General features: G+C 48.1%; 1 protein-coding gene across 7 annotated transcripts in view; it reads right to left on the bottom strand.

The window, feature by feature from the left end:
- Nucleotides 1-24,512, bottom strand: part of GATAD2A (GATA zinc finger domain containing 2A) — a 103,462-nt gene that overhangs the window by 30,894 nt on the left and 48,056 nt on the right. For 5 of the 7 annotated variants that reach the window (XM_054578935.1, XM_054578934.1, XM_054578939.1 and 2 more), the window contains exon 3: nucleotides 5,960-6,225. In XM_054578935.1, the coding sequence (XP_054434910.1) occupies nucleotides 5,960-6,225 (266 nt within the window). The remainder of the gene's footprint in view (nucleotides 1-5,959; nucleotides 6,226-24,512) is intronic. The other 2 variants (XM_054578937.1, XM_054578938.1) reach the window with 1 other exon arrangement.

Raw genomic sequence — 24,512 nt, 5'->3', positions numbered from 1 at the left:
GGTATTTTGGGGTTCTGTTGTTAGATGCATATATATTTATGACTATTATATAATCCTGATGTATGTATTGTTGTAAAAGGTTCTTCTTTGGCTCTAACAATACTGCTTGTCTTAAAAGTCTATTTTATCTAATATAATACAGTCATTCTAGCTTTCTTATGTTTACTTATGATATCTTCTCTCATTTTTTACCTAAGGATCTAAGGGGTGTCTCTTAAAAACAACATATAATTAATCTGGATGGCTTTTTGTTCTACTCTGACAATCCGTGCCTTTTGATTTGGGTGTTTAGACCATTACCATTTAATGCAATTACTGATGTGGTTGAGTTTACACATCAGTTTGCGCATCCTCAGATTCTGGTATTCACAGGGGATTCTGGAACCAATCCCCCATTGATACCAAAAGACAACTAAGTTTTAGAAGAGTCAAAAGTCATACACAAAAAGGATTTCCAGTCAAGATGGTGGTGTAGGCAGACATGGCTCGCCTCTCTGCACAACCACATCAAAATTACAACTAAATTATAGAACAACCATCATTTAGAACCGACAGAAATCGACTTGAATGGAAGTCTGACAATTACGGAATTAAAGAAACCACATCCATCGAGACTGGTAGGCAGGGCACAGACGAGGAATGGGCTGGTCCTACATCTACATGTGGTGGATAAAAATTTGGGAGGGATATCTCAGGAGCAAGGAGTCCCAGCCCCACACCAGGCACCCCAGCTCAGGGTTCCGGTGCCAGGAAGTTAAGTCCCCACAGCTTCTGGCAGCAAAATCAGCAGGGATTGAGTCTGTGGAAGAAACTCCTGGAGCCCCAAGCAGCTCCTCTTAAAGAACCCACACATGGACTCACCTACCCAAGACTCACTGCCTCTGGGCTCTGATGCCAGGGAGGCAGCTTGAGGGGGACCAGTGGCATGCAGGGGGAGGCTGAAGTATCTGGCATCAAGGCGAACAGAGGCCATTGTCTCTTTTCTGGGCCCTCCCCGCATAGAGCCCTCAGACTGGTGCCATATTTAACATTCTAGCAACTTGGCTAACACTGTTTGACATGCCTTGGAGATCCCCAAAGACTTTGCCCCATCCAACTTCTAGGCCTCAAGCTGCTTTTCCATATGAATAGCTGGTCATGGCTCATGCTGCATAACTTTCTACATCTCAAATAAGCAGCAGCTGGCCTCAGTGAATCCCAGGCCCAGAACTAGCAGCTTAGATTCACAGCTTGGCTTCACCCAGGACTCTCCAAGCTCAGCACAAGTAGCAGCCATCTCGGATTGCTTTATAACTCAGGCACAGTGGCCCCAAGCAGAACACAGGTGGAGGCTGATCTTGGGCCCCCTTGAACCACCAAGGAGACCCCAGGGCCTCCCGTAAGGATTGGTAAGTGGTCACAGCCAGTTCTTGCAGCTGACTGGGCTGGGTAAATCCCTCCAACTGATCTGCCAACATCAACGAAGGCTCAACTATAAGAGGAGGCTCAACTACACGAAGGGTGTGCCTTGAGTACCCAGCTTGGGAGATAGGGGTGGCTGTGCCACTGGACCCTAGAGTACACCTACTACATTAGGCCATGCTACGAAGACAGGGAGTCACAGCAGCTCTACCTAACACATAGAAACAAATACAGGAAGGCAAACAACTTGAGGAGACAAAGAAACATGGTCCAATTAAAAGAACAGATCAAAACTTCAGAAATACAATTAAATCAAATTAAATGGAGATAAGCAACCTATCAGATGCAGAGTTCAAAACACTGGTTATAAGGATGCTCAAGGAACTCAGTGAGGAGGAACCTTAAGATCATAAAAAAAGAAAAGATCCAGTCAGAAATGAAGAATTCACTAACTGAAATAAAGAACGGTTTACAGGAAAACAACAGTACAGCAGATGAAGTCGAGAATCAAATCAATGATTTGGAACATAAGGAAGCAAAAAAACCCAAAAACCAAAAAACCAACCAATCAGAACAAGAAGAAAAGAGAATCCAAAAACCCCCTAAGGATAGTGTTAGGCAGTATGTGGTACAACTTTAGGCCATTCAACATTTGCTTCGTAGGGGTGCCAGAAGGAAAAAAGAGCAAGAAATTAAAAATCTATTTGAGAAAATGATAGAAAACTTCCCTAACTTGGTCAAGGAAATAGACAGGCAAGTCCAGGAAGCACAGAAAGTCCCAAACAAGATGGAGGCAAAGAGCCCTGGCTGGTGTGGCTCAGTGGATTGAGCACCAGACTGAGAACCAAAGGGTCGCTGGTTCATTCCCAGTCAGGGTACATACCAGGGGAGGGGGCACAAGAGGCAACCACACATTGATCTTTCTCTCCCTCTCTTTCTCCCTTCCTCTCCCATCTCTAAATATAAAATCTTAAAACAAAACAAAACAAAACAAAAAAAAAACAACAACATGGAGGCAAAGAGGCCCACCCCAAGACACATCATAGTTAACATGCCAAAGGTTAAAGAAAAAGAGGAGTGGGGGCTGTGGGAGAATTAGTGAGAGGTGAGGGGATTAGGAAGTACAAATAGGTAGTTACAGAATGGCCATGGGGAAGTAACGTACAGTATAGGAAAGAGAGCAGCCAAAGAACTTACATGCATGACCCACGGACGTGAACAAGGGTGGGCGTCTTGCCTGAGGGAGTGGGGGGGTGCCAGGTAGAGGGGAGCAAAGGAAGAAAAATCAGGACAACCATAATAGCATAATCAATAAAATGTAATTTTTAAAAAGTTATGCATAGATTTTTGGCTACACAAGGGATTGATGCCTCTAAACCGCAAACGATTCAAGGGTCAACTGTGTGTTTGCGTGTTGTAGGTTCCCAGAGGATGTCCAGAGCCAGACACTCTTAACAAGGACCCAAAGACTGCCTGCTTCTAACACAAACTGTGGCCACTCACTCCAGAACAGATCTGGGCTGAACGTGATCCTATGATTCTGTCAAAACCCATGACTATACTTCACCAATGAACTATTGTAGATAGAACATTTAGGGTGGGAACTCAGGGATACACTAGCTCTACATACACATCTTATTTTCAGTGACACTTAAGACTGAAGGGCAGAGCTGCCAATGCTTTTTCCTCTCACCATATGTTGTGTTCCAGGGCTCATTCTGGGTACACATCTACCACCCACCAGAGATTACTGCCCATTTTACAAATGAAGAAGCACAGACAAAGATCATCTGCCCAAGATCCGTCAGGGAGTGTGATTTTGAGACAGACCAGTAAGCCAGGACAAGTCGAGTAGAAGAACTGAGACCAATAGCTGAACAAAATGGCTGAGCAGGTTACCTCCCTAGAGATAACATCTAGGCCTCAGCTGTATCTCAGCTCCAGGACCAGAAAAGCAGCAAAACCAGGTGGGTGACGTAAGGACCAGCTGTAATGACTAAGAATGCCAATCAGAGGAGACCACAGCCCTGAAAAAACACACCCGGAGAACTGACAGATATTCTGCTGAAATCCTCCCTTGAGACCTCCCCTAAGATTCCTGCCTGCTACAGAGAAATAAAAACTCCAGACAAAGGACCCAGTGCACAGGCACTCTACCTCTGAGGGGCAGCCCACGCCATTCCCTTTCCCTCTTCCTCCCTCACTTCTTCCCCAACAAGCAGCCATCTCCTAAACTCTAAGGAACCCTGAGACCTGCAATCAGGGGAGCAACGGACAGCAGCAGCTTGTCCCAGGCTAATCCCCCGAACCTGTCCCCAAGGCCCCCTTTTCCCTGACTTCCCAGCGAATTAAGGCAACTCAGCTTGGGGTCTTCCGTTGCTTCTTTTATGCCAAGCCTTTCTTTGTTACACTGTCCCCAGCTTTAATAAGTATACCCTCACAGTCACCTGGACTGGTGCTGTGAAATCTTTGCCTATTGGCCTTTAAAGCCAAGCTCCTTCCACACTCACATGGCTCCACAATGCCCTGGGGTGTCTCGAGTCCTGCAGGCGGACCCTGTCCTGTGCGGCTCGGTTAATCTCTGTCCGTTGCTCCTTTTGAGTCCTTTATTGTGTCATAAAGATATTAATTATCTTCAACTTCAGAAAACATCACATCATCGGAGTGCCCTTGGCTTGGAAGCCAATGGGCACAGTGGGGGAAATCTGGGAACAAGAGGCCCAGAAGCCAACTGCAGGCAGGTTTTGGTATAGAAAGATCTGAGTTTGAGATTCAGCTCTGAGCTCCTTCAACACTTAACCTCTCTCTCACAATTCAATGGCCTGCCCTACAGAGCAGCATGGTGATTTCAAGAAAAAATATACATCAGGAGCCCAGCAGACCTCTACAAACTCAAGTTCCTTCTTATCCTCACAATCTCAGACATTGCTGAGGATCAAGTCAGAGAGAAAGTTACAATTTTATTTCTGGAACTTCTGAAGAGGCCTCTGGCTTTAGAACAGTGGCTGCAGAAAACAGAACCAGATAGAAAAGGCCTTTCTGGATAGTAGAAAGACAAAGCATACCCCATACCCCAAGACTGAGATAGTTTTCCAAAAGGAGGGTTTGGATTTTCCCATTTAGCTCAAGGAGGTAAGAATTTTCAATGACAAGGATACCAACAAACTGGGTTCCAAAATGAATTTAATACAAAGGCTATAGGCTGAGGCCCCTCCGGGGGGTCAGCTGACACAAGAAAACAAGAAGCTCCCAAGTTTTCTCAGTTCTTCACCTCTTATCCTCCACCCTCACCCGGGCAACCCGATGTGAAGGGGAATCTGAAAGGGAGGCAGTGAGGTAGACAACGGATAGACCACAAAGGGGCTGTGGGGCTGCCTGGGAAGCTGGCTGGGTAGCCACACCCACATGCCCAAGGTGAAATGCCAGGAGACATCTGGGTGTGAACATTCTGGAGAAAACTGCTTTCACCAGAGCTCTGATGGGAGAGGGGCGACAGCAGGAGCTAAGGCTGAATTTCTCTTTACAGGGAGAAAGGTTTCTAAGGAAGAAACAGGGCAGTACACTGAATATTTCCTTCAAACCGTTTCCTTAAGAGCATCACAGAAGCTGAAGATCAGGGAAGTTATTTTAAAAATCCTCAGCCCTGGCTGGCGTAGCCCAGTGGACTGGGCACCGGCCAGCGAACCAAAGGGTCACCGGTTCAATTCCCAGTAAGGGTACATGCCTGGGTTGCAGGCCAGGCCCCAAGTAGGGGGAACACAAGAAGCAACCACACATTGATGTTTCTCAAACTCTTTCTCCTTCCCTTCCTCTCTCTCTAAAAATAAAGAAAATCTTTAAAAAAAAATCCTCACATGAGGACATTTTTTCTTTTTTTTTTTTTAGAGTGAGAAGAAGGTGGGTACGGGGAGAAACACTGACTGGCTGCCTCCAGTATGCACCACGGCCAGGGACTGAACCCACAACATTTCGGTATATGGGATGACGCTCCAACTAACCAAGCCACACAAGCCAGAAGAGGAAAATTACCCTTCAAGTAATCAGTATCGACTAAGAAGAAACCAACAGAGCATGCTATGGAAGACCTCTTCTTGGTGTGGCACCTCCTCCAAGATGAGCTGCCTATGAGGAGCGGTGGCATGTGTGAGAGGCTGGGGCTCCTGGCTCTGCCCACAGCCAAGAGACCCAGGTAAGGCATAGCATCCCTGGCTGACTGAGCCCCACATCGGAAAAGCAGGAAGGCATGAACAAATGAAAACCTCAAGTTTTCCTGTAAACCAAAGTACTGAGTTGAACAGACAGTAGGAGAGCAGAGAGAAGATACTACTCCCCCTCCTATGAAACCCACACCCTGTGCCAGTGATGCCCATGCCCCAGAAGGAAGGTCCCTCAGCCAGGATGGCACAGTGATGCCAGGGCTAAGGTCCACAGCCACCTACACGGTAACCACCAAAACCTGCTTTCTGCAGCCCAGGGGTGGGGATGGGGGCAGTGGTACAGCCTTGAGCCCACCTCCTCACACCTGGGCCTGTCCTGGTTCCTGTCCACTCCCACTCACCTGTGTGAGGTGCGCATGTCCACAGGCCCGTCACCGGCCTGCTCTTCGCCTCTGCTCACGGCCGTCGCCTCGGCCCCCCTCAGCAATCCTTGGGCTGGGCCTCCCGGCTCGGGCGTCACTCTCATGTCTCCATCAGTGTTTAAATCTGTAGCCAACGATCCTCTCTCCATTTTTATTTTCTTGCTCTCCACATCGTCCTCAGCTGGATCCTGTTCGAGTGCTCGTTTCTGACTCCGTGTTCGGCATGCTTCTTCTGTCATTCTGAACTTTGGGGAAGAAGAAAACAAGACATTTAAACTTGACACAACAGTTGCTTGCTACCTTCTTAGAAACTTTTCAGTGTCAGCTTGGAGTATTTTCCTCGCCACATGACAATGGTAGACATAAGTACAACAAATGCAGGGAGAGCCCATAAAGTGTGCCAGAACACTTCTTCCCTGCCCTGGGGAAGGCTGGGACAGGAGTGGTGGGGCGCCTGGGGAGCTAAGATCTCAGGGTCCTGGACAGAAACAATGGAAGGTGGCTGTTTTTAAGAAAGAAAGGGAATTCCTGGTGCTTCAGACTCAAAGCAAACAGAAGAAAATTTAACTCCCTGGAGGAATCTGAAATCCAGGAAAGGGGACCAAGCTGTCCCAGGAGCAAGGTCACCGCCCAGGTCCAGTCCTGCAAGGTAAAAACTCAAGCTGACCCTTGACCCCTCTCCCCTTCAGTGAGGGTGGCCTCCTTACTCCCTGCTCACCTCAGGGGGGTTAGGACTAGGGCTAACATTTAACCCTTTGACTGCCAGTGAGGCAAACTTTGAGCAGGGTGAGGCCTGGCCCGTCACGGTGCCAGCACCCTGTACCTGCAGCACACACATATCTTGATTTAAAGAAGACAAGAAAAAAAAAAACAGCTGAGTCAGTTTTTGATCCCATGACATCACTGGGCTCCACATGACCCTTCCCAGGATTCAGTCGGAGACAAAGCACTTTCCAGAAAACTAGTCTGAACCGGTTCCAGACAACAAGATGAAGTGCAGTTAACCCTCACAGAGACAGGAGGGAGGACAAGCAGTGATGTCTGTCTGCAGGGAGGCTGCAGGCATTTCACAACCAAGTCTGGGTCTCAACGTTCCAACAGGGTAGAACACCAGAAACAAGACTGTGAGAGTTCAGCAGGGGACAGAAAGGAATTTAGCTGCCAGGCTCTAGTAGAATTCCCCAAAGTGCCAATTTTCCTCAGGACGGTCAGCAGCCATGTCCACCACATCAGCCGGTGGGAAGAGCACCATGTGAACCCCTCAGAGTCCCAATTCACACCTGTGGTGTGCCTACCCTCGAGGCCTCCGGGCTCCATCTGTGTCCATGCAGGCAGGGCACCCAGTGCCTCAGTCCCCTCACCAGTGAACAACCTACGGGGCCTCTTCTAGACAGGGCTGGGCATACCCAGTCCCAGAGCCCACCTTCTGGGAGGCTGGGGGCAGCACAGGACAACCAAAGGGCCATGTCATCATGTACAGGACACATTCCTGAGCTGACTCGCTCAAAACATCCTTAAAGGAGGCCCTGCCCCAACAGGCCACCTAAGTCCCAACAGGACTTAGAACGACAGGAAGGAAAGTGGGAACAGCTGCTTCTCGCTCCTGGTGTAGGAGGCAGAGCAGCCCCTCTGCATACCTTAGACCAGCATGGCACTGACACCTGCTCCTACAGGCAGCCCAAAAGGGTTGAACAGAGCAGGTCTCCCCATGGCTCCCTGGGGTGTTCCCCACTCCATCTAGATGGAGGGCAGGGCTACTCCCTATGGCTTGGCCTTCATCTGCCCCCAACCCCTCCTGGCATCCCGGCCTGCACCTGCAGCCTATCCTGTAGCAACTGTTTGGCCTCGGCCACCTTCATATGACCCCCAAGCCCCTGCTCTCACCCACACCTCCCCACCCCCGCATCCACCTCCCTGTCATCTCTTCACCGCCCCACAGGGAAGCAAAGGATGCTTCCATGTGCCTCTTAGACTAAAGTGCTAGGTTTCTCTTTCTGAGATGCCTTGACCACAAACCCCTTCAGCCTGCTCACTGAGTGTTGTCCGTCCTGCCTCCCCATGAGACTGCAGGCAAGCCATGGCCCTGAGCGTCTGTTATTGTGGGAGGGGTGGATCATCTTTCCTTTGAGCAGAGCCTGAAACAGGAGCTCCCCAAACATCTGGGAATTGGACAAAAGGAGCGATTCTGCGGCTGCCTTGGCCAATAGGTGTGTGTGCCCCCAGGACTGAGAAGCCTGTCTAGGTGGAAGATGAGGGGATACCATGATCTCTGGCAAAGAGGGCCCCCACTGGAGTCTGGGGAAATTCTGCCCTTGAAGGACAAGTTCCCAGTCTGGCCTGGTGCCCACTGGGAGTGAGGGTAAGGTGTCCCTCACCTTACAGACAGGGAGAATGTACCCCCACTGCATGATGTGTTCCCCAATCCTGCACTCTGAGCACCCACATTTCCCCATTCCACCTCTGTTCCATCCTGGTGTGTGTGTAGGGGGGGGTTCTCCCCACAGGGTAAGTGCTGAGATCTTATTCATGAAGCTCATGTGAGTCCCAGAACCTGTGTGAAGTAGTCCTTCTTCCCAACTGCCCACAGATAGGGGGAGCCGACAAGATCACTGTGCACTAGGTAACCAGGCTGGTGAGGTGGTGCTAAATAGCCTCACTTCATCATCACTGGTATAAAACAAGCAAATTATGGGGTGCCAGAGCAGAGCCCCATGCCCACAGAGGCCCCCCAGTAGAGGGCCGGGGAATCCGCAGGCTTGTGCAGTGTGTGCAGTGTCGGGACAACTCACTCTGAAGCCCAGGGGCTGGAACACTGCCAACCCCAGGCTCAGAACCAACAGCCTGGTCTGTGCCTCTGGTAGGCCACTCTGGGGGGACCTGCTGAAACTCTCCCCCACCACTCAAAGGACAAGCACAGCTGGAAGGGACAGGACCTACCATAGGGATGGGGCCTCCTCCACAGCCAGGCAGCTGCCTTAGGGCCCAGTGGGGCTTGCTATGGCCAATCCTTGGCCCCTGGGGCCTTGCTTCTGGGGAAGGCATGTGCTGGTAAAGTAGCTACTCCCCATCTCAGGGGAAGGGCTAATGCCCCCAGCACATCAACACTGGTGGCCACAGCCCTGCAGGCGCAGACTTAGAGACGGTGACAAAGTTTCAGGAAGAAACCAGCCTTGTGGAATGTGGTATGACTGCTGATTTCTGCAAAATGCAGTGAGGAGGTACATTTAGAATACTTTCAAAGAGCAGGTGAAGAGGCTGGATTGCCCCAGCTGGCAAATTTGAATCAGCTTCAGAATTCCTGGCAAGTGAGGGGAGGAAAATGAAGGGGAAGCAGTGACCGCAGAAGTTTCACCACAGGGCCATTTATTCAGGAAATACGGGGCCCATGGAGAGCAGTCCCCTCTTGGTGGAATTCTGTGCCAGCTGCCAGCTGCTGCCTGAAGGGCAGATTCAGACAGCAACATGTCCGTTGGTCAGATGAGGCCACCAGGCTCCAAGGGTAACTGAGGCACAGACTGCTACACGGGGAACAGGGCTGAAACCCAGGCAATCTCAGCCCCTCCTCCCTCTCCAAACACAACCCTGCTGGTGTGTCCTGTCCTCCAACCTGGCTGGGCCAGCAGGAGGTGGTAGGATGCAGCCCAGGTCTTCCTCAGTCAAGAAGGGCAGATTTCACCCACACTAGGGGCTACAAAGCACAGCACAGACTGAACCCAGGACGATGTGGTCACTGAGTTCTGGGCAGAATGCTGACATGGGGCTTTGGATCAGATACAAATTTCAACTGCCTCTACCAAGAGCTGCTTTATTTAAAAAAATCCCACCATCCAACTGGTCTGAAAACCTCAGAGGAAAACCTGTTTTAAAACAACTCCAAAGGGTGAATTATACTGCAGCAGGAACCAGAATTTTTAAACAGGACTCGGAAGATCAACAGAAAGCAAGCGGCTCAGCTTGGGTACACAGGCCAGTTTAAAAAAAAAAAAAAAAAAGGTAAATAGACACTATATGGACTATCTCTACTACTCTGTTACTAACGTACCAGAGCAATACTCCTCTTCCAGACATGAGAAAAGCGACACTTAGCAATATGTGCTTGAAAGGAGTGACAGAGTCAATACACTGAAAAGTGGATTTAGGGTACTTTCTCCAGAGCTCGGAGAAGGGAGTGACGTGAGAAGGCAGGAGGAAAGTGCTGAGTGCGGACTAACCTCAGAGGGAACATAGGGGGATACAATTTTTTCTAAAGGATCATCTGGCTGACTTGGGGACAGACTAGGAGCTTTTGTATCTTGTGGCTCAGGACAGGAGGGGACAGAACAGTAGGGAGACATGACCAAACGCTGGGTTGTATTTTAGAGGATACAGACACAACATCCCATCAGCTGCACATGAGGTGAGAGAGGGTTGCTGTTTTGTTGGGTTTTGCCTGAGCTACTAGAAAGAGGAAACTGATTTTCTGAGATGGGGAAGGAGCAGTTCTGGGGTAAGAAGGCTGGCAGTGGAGGTATGTGCATATACTGAGCATGAGCTCTCTACCAGACCCACAGAGAGGCCGAGGAGCATCTGCTGACAGGTGAAGACCTGCCTGCACATGGGGCAGCGTAGGGCGCCTCTTCCTGTCAGGAAAGATGTAGCATCTATGAAGCAACCGTCGTTAGGTTGGATGAGGACAGGATCTACACGTCAGCCTCACCGGCCACTTGCCAACCTCCACAGTCTTGACACACAGCCTAAGTGGGGTCTCTGTACCCTAGTGGTCCCAGGGCTGGGGCTGTGCCACCTCTGCACGGCTTCCCTTGTCTCCCGCTTACACCAAGGAACCCCATCCATCCTCTCCAAGACAGCAGGCTGAGGAAGCTTCCAAAGCTGAATCCTGGGTCTGCACACCCTCCACAGGCTCCCAAGGTTGTTGAGAGTCAAGCCCACGTGCCCAGGGAGGGATCAGGGTAGAAGAGCTAAGCTGCATTTTGTTCTTCCCTTCCAGAACAGATCTCTCTCTGCTCCGGGCCTGAGCCACTTCCTGACACCTATCTCTAAGTAACAGTGGCAGAGATGTGGTGGTTGTGTTCTGGAAGGAACTCACACCAAAAACACCAGCTCTCATAAAGCCGGGTACAAGGAATGCAGTTTAACTTGGGAAACAGAAAGATGACCTGACAGCCAGCCTGCACCACTGGACAAAGCAGAGGAGAGGTAAGGCCTCAAGGAGCAGCTGGCAGGGAGAGCTTGTCACTCTCTGAGCCTTAGTTCCCCGATCCATATCTCAGACATGCTATGTGAAAAGACACAGAGTGATGTCAGAAATAACCTGAAAGAGAAAATCAACTTGCACAATTGTATACCATTCACAAGGTTTAAAAGTGCTTGTAACCTGCAGGAAAATTAAAATAAATAAATAAATAAATAAATAAATAAATTCCTGCAAGTTTACCAAAATCAAAACCGAAAGAAATGGGGCTAAAATCCACAGCACTCACCTCTGAAGAGTAGATTTTTATTAGTAAGAAACTTTCACTTTCTCTATTAAATTATTTCTCTCAACAGTGACTATGTATCAGTCTTGTATTAAAAGAAAAAGATAAATAAGTTACCTTAAGAGGCTGAGAATCCAAAGGGTGTTGGGCAGGGGGGATGGGCAGGCAACAGAAGTCCCTGAGGGGAGGGAGGTGCTGCGCTCCATGGCCCTTGGCCAAGAGGGCGCCTAAGATGCAGGGCTGGCTCCTGCAACAGGCGGAACCAAGAGCACAAGAGGAACAGATAACCTCGGTGGGCTGAGAGGAGACACTGCTGCCACTTTCCCACTTGTTACTGGCAAATGTCTACGCAGCATAAAAGTCCATCTTCTGTCACTCACTACAATGACTCCAGAGCTCTAAGCAGTGTACCCAGCCCCCTCAGCTCATCCACATAGCATACCTTCTACCAAGGCCACGAGCTGTTGGGAGGGGCCACGAAGACACAGCATTAGTGTGGACGTACTCTGCCAGGGCCCATGTTCCACACAGTCCCTCACCAGGACTGCCCACAGCAACCATCCCACATAACTCGATGGCTTCATCTCTCCTCCTGGCTCCGTGCTAAACTCTTCCATGGCAGAAACTTCTTTCTGCCATTCACCTTTTTTCTTTTTCTTTTTTTATTCTCACCTGAGGACATTTTTTCACTGCTTTTAAAGAGAGAAGAGGGTTGTAGGCATCAATCTGCTACCTTCTCATACACACCCCGACCAGGGACCGAATCTGCAACCTGGGTGTGTGCCCAGGCCAGGAACAGAACCCGTGGCCCCTCAGTCCACAGGATGATGTTCCAACCAACTGAGCCACACCAGCTGGGGTTACCATTTATTTTCATCTTTAGTGTGGAACACAGAGTATGGGTTTAGTGCTTGCTACTGAGTTAAACCTACATTTCTGTAAATTAGCCTCATGAAGTGTACGATCCCTGGGACTGCCCTACAGGGTAAAATGAAGCAAATAAGTCACGTGCTTTCATTAAAAACTCCTGCATTCCGACTGTAAGGCAACTGTACTAAGATGGAGCCCCACAGACTGAAGCTGAGGTAGGAATAGGAATATGGGGAGATGGTTTAGACAAGGGATCAACATGGGACAAGCTGCTGAGTAGGGACAATCTTATGCAGAACAAGGGAGCCACACAAGTCCTGTGCTAAATGTTTGCTCAAAAGGAGAACTGTCTCACTATACTCACTGACTAAAGCTGACATCTTAACCCTTAGTGGTCTGAAAATGTAAAAGTCACTCCAGAAATACAGGGATTTTCTCTCTTTTACATCATCAGGAGGGCCCCAGGCCCAGACCTGGCTAGAAGCTACATGAGACTTCAAAAACACAGAGTGAGAAGGTCTTCGGGAGACTCTCCTTGCAGCGGTCCAGGGGAGGGACACACCCACACAGCTGGGGGTGACAACTGCAGAGCTTCTGTGTGTTGACGAGGAGATAGACATGCCACCCCTTGAGGTGGGGAAATCCAAATCTACCTGAGCCTTATAAGGATCTGGGCCTGGAACCCAGGTCCACACTCCTCTGACACTCTCACAAGCTGTCTGTCCACTGTGAACCACTCCACTCTACGGTCTAAAGACCTTTTGTTAATTATGTTTAAGTGGTTTGTTTTAATCTGGAGTGACAATCACGTGGTGGGACTAAAATGATGCACATGCCAATGAGGAAGATCAAACAGCCGTCCTTAAGTGCCTGCAACAGCTGCCGTGCCTGAGAGAATTAAGATTTGTCCTGCACGGGAAGATATGCCCCCTGCCCGGCATTCAGATGTTATCACCACCCACCAGGTAACAGGCAGCAGGATGTCAGCATCGACGTTCCTGGTGTGTCCCTAGTCCTAGAAAAGTGCCGGCCACACAGCAGGTGCACAACAAACATGTGATGCATGAACAAGTGAAGATTTTATAGAGGAGTTTGGGAAGTGGGGTGCCTGGATCAAACACTTCAGGCCCTCCTTCAACACTGGGATTCTTGTATCTTGACTCAAGCTGAGTGCTCCCCTGTTGTTAACAGAAACGTATGCTCTTCTTACATTGTTTACCCAACATAGATCATCTCAGATGAGCCTCAGAACTACCTGCAAGGTAAGTGCTACCACCACCACCCCCATTTTTGGGAGAAGATTTTTATTTTTTAGAGCGAGGGGAAGGGACGGAGAAAGACAGAGGGAAACATCCATCAGTTGCCTCTCATATGCACCCCGATGAAGGCCCAAACCCACAACCCAGGCATGTGTCCTGACTGGTAATTGAACCAGCGACCTTTCATTTGCAGGATGACACCCAACCAACTTGAGCCACACAGGTCAGGGCACCAGCCCTCATTTTACAGGTGGGGAAACTGAGGCAGGTGGCGGTCATACAGCAAGCGTGTAGGATGGTGCTGGGTTCTAAAGGCCATACTCCTCCAGGCAGTGTCCATTGAAACACCCCATCAACCGTCCAGAGCCAAATGCAAGGTTTCCAAAGGACACTGAGAGCTCCTCATGTGGGGGAGTAGGCTTCACCTCTCACTGAACAGGGTCCAGATAAAATATTAAATGATTACAGTCTTATGGACTGTCATGGGCGAGACGACACTTTCTTTGCTATTTGCTTTCAAAAGTACAGTAAGTTCTGCTGGAGCACCATTCAATAGAAACATAGGGCTTATGGGAACAATGCAGTTAGGTGTACAGTGCTCCAACAGTCACCAAAAACAAAAAAACAAAACAAAACAAAAAACACAGGAACCTGCTTTTTAAATGGCAGTATGTTGAACAACGCAAAAAACATACAAATGCTACCTGAAGCCTGACCACCACCACCCCGCCACCGCGCCCGCCCGGAAGACCTAAATGTGCTGTGACTGCAGGCAGCTACAGTTTCTGAGTTACTCTGACAAGTTGGCAGGAGGCTACCTAACTCCAGAAGGAGATGGGTGTGACCCAAGGTGGGTTGGTGCATCTTAGGTGTTTGCATTTTGATTCTGTGTACCAGCAGGTGCTCTCTTGACTGGGAAGAGTCTTCTGGATTCACCTGGTATAGAAGTGGGTAAACTTTTTCTTAAAGGGACACAGTAAATACAGTATTTTCAGCTCTGTGGGCCATTCCATCTCTGTCCCGATTACTCAGGTCTACTTCTGTTAACAGTATGTCCTCAAATGGGCATAGCTGTGTCTCAGTCAAACTTTATTTATCAAAATAGGTCACCAGATAACCCAGCATTTCTCCTGGACAAAAATCATACATAACCAAACACAATGTGTGTGTTATTCTCCAACTGTGCCCTAATGTATCAGTAGTGTTGGAATAAACCTGCTTTTCCAAAACAGGCATTATAGCAGAACTACAGAGAAAAATAGGTTTCCAAAAAAAAGGACTTGAACATGTAAATTCAATCTGAGCCTAGTACTCATGATTAATCCTTTTGACAAATCAAAAGAAATTTAGTTTCAAAAAGTGCCTAGTGTACACAGCTCACTGCAGGGCCAGACTGTCTCACCACAGGTCAATTTTATACCATCCTAAAAGACCTACACACTCTGAAGAGAAATAGGTCCCTCACAGGAGAAAATTATGTGCTATAAACTCAATTACTGCAACAGATGAAACTTTAACCCAGTTATAGAAACAAGCACTTCACAGCACACGTGCCTGAGCATCAGACCAAAGCTCTAAGGAGGAGCACAGGGGCTGAGAAGAGAACCTGAAAGGTGAAAGAGGGGTGAGGATGGAGGCTGGAGCAGGAGAAGCCTCACTAACAGAGGGAAGTTTCAGCAGGGATGGGAAGTGTGGGTCAAGCACAGTGGGGCGGACTCACTGGAGACCTGGGAGCCTATGGGGATGCCCTGCAGGACCACAGGTAACCAGGACTCGCCTTTGCCCTTGAGGGCGGAGAAGAGAGGGGTTACCTGTGCCAGGGAAAACCTAAGAGGGGTGCTTTACCTGGTGTGAAGGACAGAAGCACCTGGATGTAGACCCACACCAAAGTGTCCCCAAATGTCCCACTCCAGAGCAGAGGGCAGCACCATCAGAACCCTTACACCCTTGGTCCTATCCCACAGGTGATCAAAATCTCTGAACAATCACAATTCACACCCAGTACATTCTGCCTATGACTGCAGCTCCACAGCCCAGCCTGGAGACAGCAGGAGAGTTTTGAGAACTTGCCTGGGGCTCAGCCTGCATCTGGTCAGCACCTCAGTCCTTCAATTCTGCTGACATAAATGTTAGCAGTTAACACTGGGCCTGGCTGGTAGGTACTTCATCCCCAACCTGGTGGCATCCTGTTCGTCTTACACTGGAGCTTCCTTGAACCTGGGAATTTGATGCAGGTTTTCTGAACCTTCTGCCTATAAAAAGAAGCCAACACAGCCCTCCAGATGGACAGCCACTTTACAAAAATGAGACACGTGACCAAGAAATTCTCCTATCCTGCTGAAGGGCCTCAGCTGCTTTTCCAAAGGCATCTCATGAGGTGGGCAATCTCATGGTCCACTTCCACAGCCACAGTTCCAGGGCTCTGGGTTGCAGGGAGGCCGAAGGCAGTGAATAGAGAGGAAAGGGACAAGAAACATGGCATTCAGATTTAGGAGCAAGTCCTCACACTTCCAAATCTTGCCCAATTATCTCAGAAAAGGTCTTAGCTGTTCAATTCTGAGCAAAGAATAGCAGTTCTTGCCCTGACCTGTGTGGCTCAGTTGGTTGGGCACTGTCCTGCAAAGCAAAAGGTCGCCAGTTCAATTCCTGATCAGGGTAGATGCCTGGGTTGTGGATTCAGTCCCTGGTCCGGGCATGTGCAAGAGGCAACCAATCGATGTTTCTCTCTCACATCAATTCTTTCCTTCTCTTTCTCCCTCCCTTTCCCTCTCTCTAAAAATAAATAAAATCTTAAAAAAAAAAAAAAAAGGCAGTTCTTATGGGTGATTAGTGTCCTCTCAGCTCCTGCCCCACCTGTCTCAACAGAGAGGAAAACTAGAGGAAAACCATTAAGTATGAACATGAGATTAGACACAGGGGCCAGGATCTCTAACTTCTAAAGCACATGAAGGAGCTGAGAGCCTTACAGGGTTGGGTGTGAATCCCTGTGTACTTCCATCACTTCAACCCACAGATAATTCTACACCTGACTGGAGCAGCACAGGTTTTGAAATCACTAGCAGTGCAACCACACTCATTTCTACAACTTCGTTCACACATAAAATAATTTAAACTTCCAGAGAAGGCAAAGGACTGTTTGCTACTGTTTATCCAAGTACTGTGTGAACCTACGAGGGAACTTCTACAGCACAAGGTGCTTGTTACTCAGGGCCTGGGACACCCCATCTCCAAGTTCATAGCCTACCTGACCCAGCAGGATGTGGACACCAATGGGTCAGTATTTGTCAGTATTGCTCCTGACAAATACTGATCCTGTGCCCAACACTGACCTCCAAGAAGCCAGTGACCTGGGGGCACCTCCTCTGTGGAGGGCTGGGCGGGGGGGCCAGCTCAGGGTCCCCCCCCTTGATGGGAGCACAGACCCAGTATGGGCTATGAGATGTGAGTGCCAATCACCACTTTATTACAAATCAACCCCAGAAAAGGAGCCCCTGCTGCTGCTTTAGAGGAGATGAGGAAGAATCTAAGAATGCTTCATTTGAGCTGGGGCAGTACCTGAATTTGTGGAGAAAAGACGGAGAAAGAAATGGTAGCAGAAAAGGTGAAGTAGCACAAATATACAAACACATGAAAACCCATCTCCAAAGAAAAGGATCCTAAATCAAAATTTTTAACAACTGTTTTTAAGGCTTATGTGTGCACAAAACTTAAATGAAGTGCCTCCAGTCACTCTATCAAATAAGTCCATCTGAGCATGGTGTATTCTTCAGGGTATCTCTCTGCCCTCAACCTCTACAGGTGCTCTCTACCTAATCCTTCCAGGAAGAGAGATCACTTGCAAGTGCGGTGCTCAGCTCAGCAGCAGGAGTCAAAAGGGAAGGCTAAGTAAGTTCAAGAGCACCTCAGCCTCCTCATAGGACATTTCTAATATCCCAGGTGTGCCCAAACACTATACTCCATCTGAAATGCCAATGAGTCCATCAAATATGAGCCCATCACCCAGGGGTCGGGTAGAGAGGTCATATCCAAGGTAGAGTCAGACCAGGACATCCATCCTATCCCGGTTACCTTCACTCCTACGTTCAAGAAACACCCAGCAATGCAGGTCATTAAGACTGAAGGGAGCCCTGGCTGGTGTGGCTCAGTGGACTGAGCGCTGGCCCATGAACCGAAAGGTCACTGGTCTGACTCCCGATCAGGGCACATGCCTGGGTTATAGGCTGGGTCCCTGGTTGGGGGCATATGAGAGATAACCAACTAATGTTTCTCTCCCTTCCCCTCTCTCTGAAAATAAATGAATAGAATCTTAAAAAAAAAAAAAAAAAAAAAAAAAAAAAAAAAAAAGACTGAAGGGAGTTAAGAAAAAAAAAAAAAAGAGGGAGCACCTCCAGCATTCACATTTACAAATAAACCCACATTTACAATCTTTTTTTTTTTTTTAAGGTGGAAGACTTGCAAAATAATGCCTCTGAATTAATGCTTTTTTCAGGGGAGAGGATCTATTTAACAAAATTAACCTGGAAAGCAGACACTTTAACATACTTAAGTAGTGACCATCAACGTTTTAAAGAGAAAAAACCTCTTCAGATTCCTCAATGCAAATCCCATGAAGATTGCACAGAGGAGAAAGCACTGGGAGTATCTCACTCCAGCAGCATGTGGGAACAAAGCCAGTTTCAGGACAAATCTTCTCCAGAAAACCCACAGTCACTGCCCTTGGCAAGGCTCGTGCCACAGTAACCACCAGCCCTATGATGGCTGTACCTCGCTGCTCAAACTCACCCTGGAACATCCAGGTCCCCTGACCTCAGCCTCCCTCCCTGGAGTCATAGGGAAAAAATGAGAGAAAGCATGGCTCCTACTGGGATATTGTACAGGAATTATGTTTTTATCTTCCCCCTAAAACAGATGATTTCCTGAAAACTCTGAAAACAGCAAACACTGACCACACAAGCCACATGGATCCCACTTAGCTCCCTCTGCACTGCAGCCCCATGCACTGGCTTCTGAGCGCCCTTCCCAGCGACATGAGACAAAGCCTGTCTTCACCTCTAACTTGTGCACTCAGTGGAAGAAAGTGCACCTACGCTGATCACATGTTAAGGGGGAGAGAAACTGCTAGAAAGTGTAAAATTGTCACTAGCTCCCCCAGGCTCACACTGGAGATGAGGACTTAGTTTTAATGTTTGCCATCTCAGAGGTGCTTAGTAAGCACCCACTGCCACCCACTTGGGGTCACGTCAGGTGGGCATCTGAGTCTCTGACAGCCACTGGACTGTGGCCAAATCCCAACCCTGAGCCCTGAAGAGAGAAAAAGATGCTGCTGAAGGGGCACTGAGCACAGAAACAAAGAAGCCGAATACAAAGGGGAATCTGAGTAATATTAAATGTCCACAAGGAAATGGTGACCAGGAGTCCCCCTGGTGCAGAATGTCACTGTGAGAACTAGATGGCTGAATTTCCCATCCAAGGGAAAGGACCAGCCAGCCCTCTGTCCCCTCCCAGCTGCCTCATGGACTGTGAGCCCTGTGGCCTACAAAGGGTTAACACCCGCCATTTCCACATCTGCAATGTGCCCATCGGTGTCACATCACAAAATGGGAGGCCCTAACTCTTCCAGGGCCGACTCCCAACTCCCTCAGGGCCCAGCGCAGAGCAGCCCTGACTGCCAGCTCCACTGAGGCCTGTGGCTGGAAATGGCAGGGATGTTCTGCATGGAAAATTCCAGAAGAGCCACAAAGGCCTTCTCCATTTCAAGGAGGAGACATGAGTGGAAAGTGGGGGAACAGGTGTGCATCTGTTGTTGTTTTTATCTGGGCACCCAGCAATGTTGTAACTCGACTGCCCAGAGGCCCTGCCTCGACTTCCTTTGTCAAGCTCCTCCCTGCACATCAGTGTCGAGGCCCTCAGTTGCCCCAGGAGGATTGGAGCCAGCAGGGTAAGCTACTTTTAGGACTAAAGCAAGCTGCTGGTCTCGATGAAGCCATGGGCCTAAAAAACAGTTCCCACAGCACTTTCCACACAACTCTAAGAACTAAAACAGAGACCTCATCTTTCCCCTCTACCCTTTAAATGGAAATACTCCCCTGGGTAGGGGTTGTTCTGGTTTTGGACACCTACACCTACCTCTAAGAAACTGCAAAGCTAATAAGCTGGAGAGTATCACATTAGTGATCCTTTAGTAAAACGTGCTACTAAAGGTAAAAGGAAGGCTCTGAACCCAGTCTAGAGATCCTGTTGGCCTCTCTGACATTACCTTCCACTATCCTGTGTTCCCTCCCAACCCCTCGACCCCATTCTCTCAGCTCTGGCTACAATTACATCCTGGCTGCTCCTCTGAGAGCCAAGCTCACTCCCAGCCCAGAGCCTCTGCACTTCCTAGAAGGTTCTTCCCCCAGGTCTCTGTACAAAACTCTCTTCCTTCAGGACTCAGCTGAGACAGCAAAATGACATGTATCTCCCCTCCACACGTGTCCCTTCCCCACTTCATCACCACTGAACGTACTTACTCATCTCTGATTGTGTGCCCTGCCCCACCCCCAAGAAGAGGAAACACCTCTTTGTTCAGTACTATCACCCCAGGGCCCGAAACAGAATGGTGCACAATAAAAATGTGTTAAAAAGATGAGAGCCCTGGCCAGTGTGGCTCAGCTGACTGGAGCATTGTCCCAGAACTGAAGGGTTGCAGCAGGTTTGGTTCCTGGTCAGGGTACAAAACCTAGGTTGCAGGTTCGATCCCTGGTCTAGGCAGAGAACCAGTCAGTATTTCTGTCTCACATCAATGTTTCTCTCTCTCCCTCCCTCTAATAGCAATGAAAAAAAATGTCCTTGGGTGAAGATTTAAAAGTTACAAAAAGATGAGAAAAAGTACATTCAGAACTCCTAGCTATCACCCTCCCATTCCTAGTTAAATAAGCCAAATGTCTTCATGCCAATAGAAAAGATAATGATCAAAAAACATCCTACTTCACACTATATGAAAATTAATCCAAAATGGGTCAAAGGCTTAAATTTGAAATGCTAAACCTATTAGAAAACTCTTAGGAAAAAAATATAAAAAGGTAAATTGTGACCTTGGCTTTAGCAACAGATTCTTAGATATGACAGCAAAAGCACAACATCAATATCAAGAAAAGGAAAAAAAGATTAATAGGACTTCATCAGAGTTCAAGTCTTTTGTGCAAAGAACACAAGAAAGTGAGAGAAAAAAAAAACCTTCAGAAAAGGAGGAAATATTTGCAAACCATATATCTGGTTAGAGTCTAGTGTCAGCAATATATAAAGAACTCTTATGACTCAACAATAAAGAGACAGCCCAATTCAAAAGTGGGCAAAGGAGCTGACCAGGTATTTCTCCAATGATACACAAATGGCCAATAAGTACATGAGAAGATGTTCAATATCACTAATCATCAGGGAAATGCAAAACAAACCACAGTGAGCTACCACAGCACATCCACCCGGATGACTATGATAAAAGAAAATGTTTTTAACTGGAAAATAATATTGGTGAGCATAGAGAGAAATCAGACCCCTCACACATTGCTGGGGGGAATACAAAATGGTACAGTAATGTGGAGAAGTCTGACAGTTCCTCAGAAAGTTAAACACAGAATTACCATATGATCCAGAAATTCCACTGCCAGGTATATATCCAAGAGATGTGAAAATACACATTCAAACAAAAACTTGTATATAAATGTTGAAAGCAGCATTATTCACAATAGTCAGCAAGTAAAAATGACCCAACTATCCCTCAACAGATGAATGGATAAACAAAATGCGGTCCATCCACACAATGGAATATTATTTAGCCATGAAAGGAATGAAGTTCTGATTCATGTCACGGTGTGAATGAACTGTGTAAAAACATGGTAAATGAAAGGAGCCAGACACAAAAGGCCACATAGTGTATGTGAAATGCCCAAAACAGGCAAATCCATAGAGACAGGAAGTAGATTAGTAGTTGTGAGGGCCCTGGGCAGCACAGAGGTGGGGAAGTGAGGAGTGACTGCTAACAGGGTATAGTTTTCTTTTTGAGGTGACGAAAATGTTCTGGAATTAGAAGTGATGGTTATATGAAGTTGAGAATGTATAAATGCCAATGAATTCACACTTTAAAATAGTTAGAGAGTAAATTTTATGTTATGTGAATCTTACCTTCATATTTCTTAAAAGGCAGGATTAAATATATAAACAAACCAAAAAACCCTAATCCCAAGAACCACAACCCTGCTAGAACTGCTAAACTAAAAGACGAAAGAGGGTTTACTCCAAGAACAGTGAATCAGGTCTTCAAGGAAAGACTTTTTCGTGCAACAAGATCCCAAACACTGAAGAACCCCTGTCAACAGGGCCACAACCCCCCTTTATGTATCACCTGTCTTGTGCTCGCAGCGCAGTGAGCCCACCACACAGGTGAGAACTGAGAACCATCTCCCAGAGAAGGCGCTGATGCCTTGGAGTATAACCATGTGGGACACACAATTTATGGATAAGAGAACCAAAGCGGAGACAGGGTCACCAAGTCACCACAGGCAGAGACTATTCAAGTCAGGCCCACACATGCTTCGCTGTGACTGTGCCACCTACCTCAGTCTCACAGGTGTTCGACTCACTCATTCATCCAAACATGGGCCTAGTTTCTACCAGGGACCAGGGCTGATTAGGGCCCATGCACAGCCCTAGGGGTTTCCCACAATAGGCCTCACACCCAGAACACCACAGGCCCCATGAAGCCCTGGGAGAACACACACAAAGGTGGGCAGTGGGCAGTGGACGCAGAGCAAGCGGATGATGCAGGACCAGGTCCCTCCCACGGTAAGATGTACAGTGATCCCTAAATGGCACAGGCTCAAACTTGCGAAGCCCTACTTTTTATAAGACAAAGTCTTGTTGCGGACCACCAGCTAACCACCTACTCTATCTACTCTACTGGCTACAGCTACTATGGATGGATGACAATGGGGAAGTGAGATTGGTCTCTAATCAAGAATACTAACTTAGGGATGGTGTAGGCAGACACAGCTCACCTCTTCACACAACCACATCAAAATTACAACTAAAATACAGAACAACCATTACTCAAAACCAACAGAAATCGAGTTGCATAGAAATCTGACAACTATGGAATTAAAGAAATCATGTCCCTCCAGACTGGTAGGAGGGGTGCAGACACTGAAAGAGCTGGTCCTTCACCCAGGTGTGGTGGATAAAATTTGAGAAGGGTATCTCAGGAGCAATGGGTCTCAGCCCCATGCCAGGCCCCCCAGCCCAGGTCTCCAGTGCCAGGAAGATAAGTCCCCACAACTTCTGGCTGTAAAAACCAGCAGGGATTGAGTCGGTGGAAGAAACTGCTGGAGACCCAAGTAGTTCCTTAAAGAACCCACACACGGATGCACTTACTCAGACTCACTCCTTTGGAGCTCCAGCACTGGGGTAGCAGCTTGAAAGGCACCAGTAGCATAAAGGGAGGCACTAAAACTTCTGGCATCAAGGCAAGCAGAGGCTATTGTCTCTTTTCTAAAGCCTCCCCCCACAGAGCCAGCAAGCTGGTGCCAATATTTGAGACTCCCTCAACATGGCTAACACTGTTTGACCGGCCTTGGAAGTCCCCAGAGACTCCACCCCAGCCAGCTTACAGGCCCACTCAAGCTGCTTTTCCATATGAATGGCTGGTTTTGGCTCCAGCTGCACAATTTCCTACATCCTATCAAAACAAGCAACAGCTGGCCTCAGTGAGCCTCAGGTCAGGCACTAGCAGCAGCCAACCTACATTCACAACTAGGCTTCACTGGGGAATCTAGCTCTAAGCCCAGCACAAGTAGCAGCCATCTCAGATTACTTTATAACACAGGCAGGGTGGGGGCTGACCTTGGCTTGTACCACCTGGGAAACCCCAAGGCCTGTGCACCCAGTGGAGAGCTACAGACCACGTCAGACCACCACCACCCTGCCCCTGCACAGCTGATCCTCCATAGAGGGCAGAGGTTGGTGGTCAGTGGTCACAGCCAGTCCTTGCAGCTGACTGGGCTGGGTAAACCCCTCCAACTGATCTGCCAACAGCAACCAAGGCTCAACTACAAGAGGAGGGTGTACTCAGCCCACATGAAGGGTGCACATCGAGTACCCGGTTTGGGTGATAGAGGAGGCTGTGCTACTGGACCCTACAGGACACCTTACTACATTAGGCCATGCTACCAAGACAGGCAGTCATAGCAGCTCTACCTAATATATAGAAACAAACGCAGGGAGGTTGCCAAAAAGGGGAGACAAACAAACATGGCCCAAATGAAAGGACAGATCAAAACTTCAGAAAAAGAGCTAAACAAAGTGGAGATAAGCCATCTATCAGACGCAGAGTTCAAAACACTGGTTATAAGAACACTCAAGGAACTTAGGGAGGACCTCAACAGCATAAAAAGATCCAGTCAGAAACAAAGGATACACTAATTGAAATAAAGAATATTAACTTTATTATTCTGAACATAATAAAGTTATTGTTTTAGGCCTGAAAACAATATATGGGCTGACAGAGTCAAAGTAGTGAAGTGAGAAGGCACAGGTGACCCTGCCTGTGAGTGTGGCTCGGCTAGCTGGGCACTGTCCTACAAAGCAAAAGATCACCAATTGATTCCCTGTCAGGACACATGCCTGGGTTGCAGGTTCGGTCCCCAGTCAGGGTGCGTGCAAGAGACAAAACCAATCAATCTTTCTCACGCACATCAATGTTTCTCTCCCTGTCTTTCTCTCTCTCCTTCTTTCTAAAAATAAACAAATAAAATCATTAAAAATAATAAAATAAAAAGGTAAAAATAAAGCACAGGTGGTAATAAGAGGCACTCACGTGTGGGGAGGGGGGCAGGCTCGCGGAATAGAAGGTACCAACAAGCACAGAATGATTTCTGGTTCACCTCCACGTGCCTT

Source organism: Pteronotus mesoamericanus, unplaced genomic scaffold (assembly GCF_021234165.1).
Source record: "Pteronotus mesoamericanus isolate MK-2021 breed Mesoamerican mustached bat unplaced genomic scaffold, CSHL_Meso_final contig_502, whole genome shotgun sequence".
NCBI classification, from domain to species: domain Eukaryota; kingdom Metazoa; phylum Chordata; class Mammalia; order Chiroptera; family Mormoopidae; genus Pteronotus; species Pteronotus mesoamericanus.
The sequence above is the reverse complement of the archived record's forward strand: the minus strand, read 5'-3'. Positions and strand labels throughout refer to the sequence as shown.